Here is a 3918-nt window from a genome sequence, read left to right on the forward strand (position 1 = left end):
CCTGTCTATATTTTTGTGGCTTTGATCCAGGTTAAATGCAGCCTTTCACCTTTTTGGAGAAAAATCGGGCAAGTTATTTAAACTTTAATATTAACTCTTCTTTAGAGAGATGCCATATCTTACTTTAATTTTCATTACGAAAATGATTTCTCTACAGAAGCCAAAATGGCTTCCAGTTCTGTATTTCTTGCTCATGTGTACTCATTTCTAGAGGGATAAGGAAAGCCAGCTCAGTATACTGCCCAGGGGCATCTTGGAGAGCTAACCTCCCCAAATATCATGGTGCTTCTGAGAGCCCTGGGAAGCAGCTAGATCACACTCTGCCATCTTCAGGCATGTTGACAGAGGCTTGTAGGAGAGCAGTCTTGGAAAAGGTCCTGGGAAGGTGATGAGAATGGTCTGGTCGTGAGTTTCTGAGGACTCTGAAATCCCAGCACCATAAAGTTGCTTTGGGGCCAGCAGTCACCTCTTCTGCTGCATGGCTTAGAGTTCACAATTGGTCCTTTTCCTTTTGCCTTTACACTAAATTTCTCAATTACGAAAATCTACCAAATGCATATTCTTATTTATTAGTGTTGAAAGATAAGCATGTGCATCCAGGATGTATTTCATTTACACTTTGCAATGCCAGCTGTCTCATATTTAGGTATGGATGCTGGTATTTCATATATTCTCACGTTTCATAGTATTAATGGATGACATGAATGACAAGTCCTCACAGCCATCCCAACCTGCTAGTTGTCTCTAGAGGACTGTAACAGAAAGTAATATATGCAGCTGTATTGGAACTTGATTTAATAAAATACTAAGTAAAATGTAATGCACCAAATATAATTTCATGATCTGATGATGTCTGTTGATCTACTTTATTTTAGAATAATTTGACCTTAATGTTTTAGATACCAAGTTGATTTTAATCTACTTATTTTAAAAATAAGTATTTTTCTTCATAGAACAATATCATTTTTAACTTCTAAAGTAATATTTTAAAGTGTTACCTTGGAGATTTACTATAATAAAAGTTTCATTAAACCAAAACTCACGAATGTTACCATGCAACAAGTATTCACATGATCATTTTTCATTTTCTGTCATTCTGCTATTCAGTAACTTTGAATACTTCTTTATGGGTTAAATATAAATTTCTTGCCAAGAATTTCAGACTTGTCCTTAACTAATCCCCATTCTCCAAGTACCCTCACACAATACCTTCCTGGCAGTCATACTCTACTAATAACTCTAATACCTCACATTCCTCAGAATTTGTCAGGCAAATCAGATTTAATGGGCACTATTACAAGATACTAAAGAATACAAAAAAAATTAAGACTGCTTTGTCCTCTTACTTTCAATTATTGTATTATTTTTTGCTTAATGTCTAGATTTCCCCCCCCCCCCCCATGTTTATCATGTCTCTGTAGGGAAAGTGGGAAGAAACCATTTTCCACTTTATATTTCCTAAAAGCCTTGTCTGACTAAAGTTAATATGTTAGCCTATGGTCAGATACTTTTAATCAACAAAAGTAACAGTATGGGGACTTAATTCCAAAAATGTGTTGAAAGCAGGCAAGGAGTGAATAAAGTCGTAGTGGTGGTGATGGTGGTATAATACATTGTCATTCATCATTAGTCCCTTATAAATACTGAGAATACAAAAATGAATAAAAACATACTTGACAGAGTTCATAATTTACTGGAAACATGGCCTGTGAAACCATTACAATACAAATCGGTAAAAGATATATTCTGAACTTTATAACAGAAGCTATAGGAAGAACAAGAAAACCTAACTCAGCTGTCAGCTGTGATTGGAGTCAGGCAGGCAGTGATGGTCCACAAAGTGGTGATTTCTGAACCACATTTGAAGCACAGGTAGGAGTTAGTAGGTCAGACACATAGTGGAAGAGAATATAGCCTCACCTCATTCAGACATTTAGCTTGCTTGATATCACGAGGGCACATAAAGTAGTGAGAGGTTCTTCAGTAAAATGACATAATGTTTTGGTTTATTTTTAGTTTTTATCTTGATAAAAACTTAAAATTCTTAGACTCTCAGAGCAAACCTAACCATGACTTACTTTTCCCAATTTATAGACTCGATTCCATGGAACCATTTCACACCCCATCACATAGGCTATCACTTAAAGTGTGTGAGTAGCATCTATCATACATCTCCAATCCACCACTATCCCAGGCTTATGCTCTTATTCATCTATCTGATCTGCCAAATCAGAAACACTGGAGTTATTCCAAACTCCCTTGCTCTCCTCACTTAATAGTCATCCTATCTTGTGAACCTTACTTCTAAATATTTCTCAAGTACACTGATTCTCTAAAATACTCACTGGGAGGAACAGAATGGGAATCTGTTCAGGAACAGACATAAGAGATTAATAACAGATTAAAAGTCAGAAGCCCTAGGTTCTAGACTTGTTTTTCCAGTTGTCTTGCTTTACAAATTTAGATTATAGGTCTGAAATCTTGTAAGACAATGTTAAAAAGAAATACAAAACTATGCCAAAATTAAGGGGAAACCATCTTTTTAAATAACTTTTTTTTTTCCAGCTTGGCTCTACTACTTGATTTCTAAAGGGTTTAGTAGTTACTCATCCACAGTTTAATTGTTTTGTCATTTCCTAATGCTGCTGATGCAATGATGTTTTCTGTAGGGTGACAAGCTGCTGAGATTACAACATCTGTATGACCTTGTAATTTCTGTACAATCTCTTTAGTCTGAAGATTCCAGATGTAAACCAGATTATCTTCTGAACCAGATACAATCCACTTTCCACCAGTAACTGAAAAGTTGGCAAATATGCAGTATTTCTCATTCTTATGGCCAGTGTACGTTTTCAGGCATCTGCCTCTGCTGTAATCCCACAGTTTAAGAGTATTGTCCAAGGTTGCAATTAGAATATATTTACCATTTGGAGAAAATGTTACAAAAGAGACAGGAGGGTTATCATCATCAATAAGTGTTTTTAAACACTGACCTGATGCAGTATCCCAAATTCTACAGATACCATCATAGCTACCTGATACTATCAAGGACCCGCTACAATTAAAATGAACAGCAGAAACCGGATCAGAATGAGCAGACAAAGTCTTGAGGCACTTTCCTGTTTTCACCTCCCATATCTTCACACTCTCATCAAAAGATCCTGAAATGATGAGATTAGATGGTGGGTTGAAATTACAGCAAAAAACGTAATTACTGTGCCCCTTTAGCGTTTTCAGACATTTTCCAGATCTCACATCCCAAATCTTTAGCGTTTTATCATCTGAGGCAGAAACAAGCCACCTGGAATCTGATGACCAGGCAACATCTGATATTTCCAGACGGTGACCATAAAGTGTTTTCTCATACTTTCCATCATAGGCTCCCCAAATTATAATTACTTTATCAGCAGAAGAACTTGCTAGCCATTCTCCATTAGGGCTAAATTTAACTGATGATACTGCTTCCGTATGTCCCACGAGAGTAAATTTAAGAGCATAGTTTGGTTTTTCAGACATTTGCTTCCTCCCATTGGCTGAGGGAAGGCTCGACTCTGCTTCACCATCTCCTGCCTCCTTTGTCGCCATGGTTCTGAAGCTCCAAGTAGGTTGGGGTAAGCGTCCGGCCCTGAACGAGGCAGCCCAATATTCCGACTTTCTGCCCAGCAAAATGAAGATAAAAATATGAGATTCAAAAATAAACCAGCTTTTAATGATTTTAATTTCTGGAAGGTCTTTAAACTACTATATACAATGATACAGCAGCACGGCTTGGACCACGTCCCCTTTTCCTTGCTTCCTTTGTAAACAAATACTTGAGAAATACTATTAAAAGAGTGCTATGCGTCGTCAGCAAGGAAGGTATTAGTGTTGGGTATTTTGCGAACGTATAAAGAAAGCCGTGCAAAGCAACGAGGGGCG

At 37.2% G+C, this 3918-nt stretch overlaps 1 protein-coding gene across 1 annotated transcript; it reads right to left on the reverse strand.

Annotated features, from left to right (window-relative positions):
- Positions 1 to 1673: 1673 nt before the first annotated feature.
- WDR5B (WD repeat domain 5B) lies at positions 1674 to 3585 on the reverse strand. Its single transcript, XM_019448564.2, has one exon. The coding sequence runs from the start codon at positions 3583 to 3585 to the stop codon at positions 2596 to 2598; it is 990 nt and encodes a 329-aa protein (XP_019304109.1). The 3' UTR covers positions 1674 to 2595.
- Between the last annotated feature and the right edge of the window lie 333 nt (positions 3586 to 3918).

The sequence above is a fragment of the Panthera pardus genome, unplaced genomic scaffold (assembly GCF_024362965.1).
Source record: "Panthera pardus isolate Hobbes unplaced genomic scaffold, ASM2436296v1 HiC_scaffold_16, whole genome shotgun sequence".
Classification (NCBI taxonomy): domain Eukaryota; kingdom Metazoa; phylum Chordata; class Mammalia; order Carnivora; family Felidae; genus Panthera; species Panthera pardus.

Bases quoted from the DNA above. Each gene is read 5' to 3' on its own strand.
- WDR5B (XM_019448564.2), bottom strand. From the start codon at position 3,585: ATGGCGACAAAGGAGGCAGGAGATGGTGAAGCAGAGTCGAGCCTTCCC.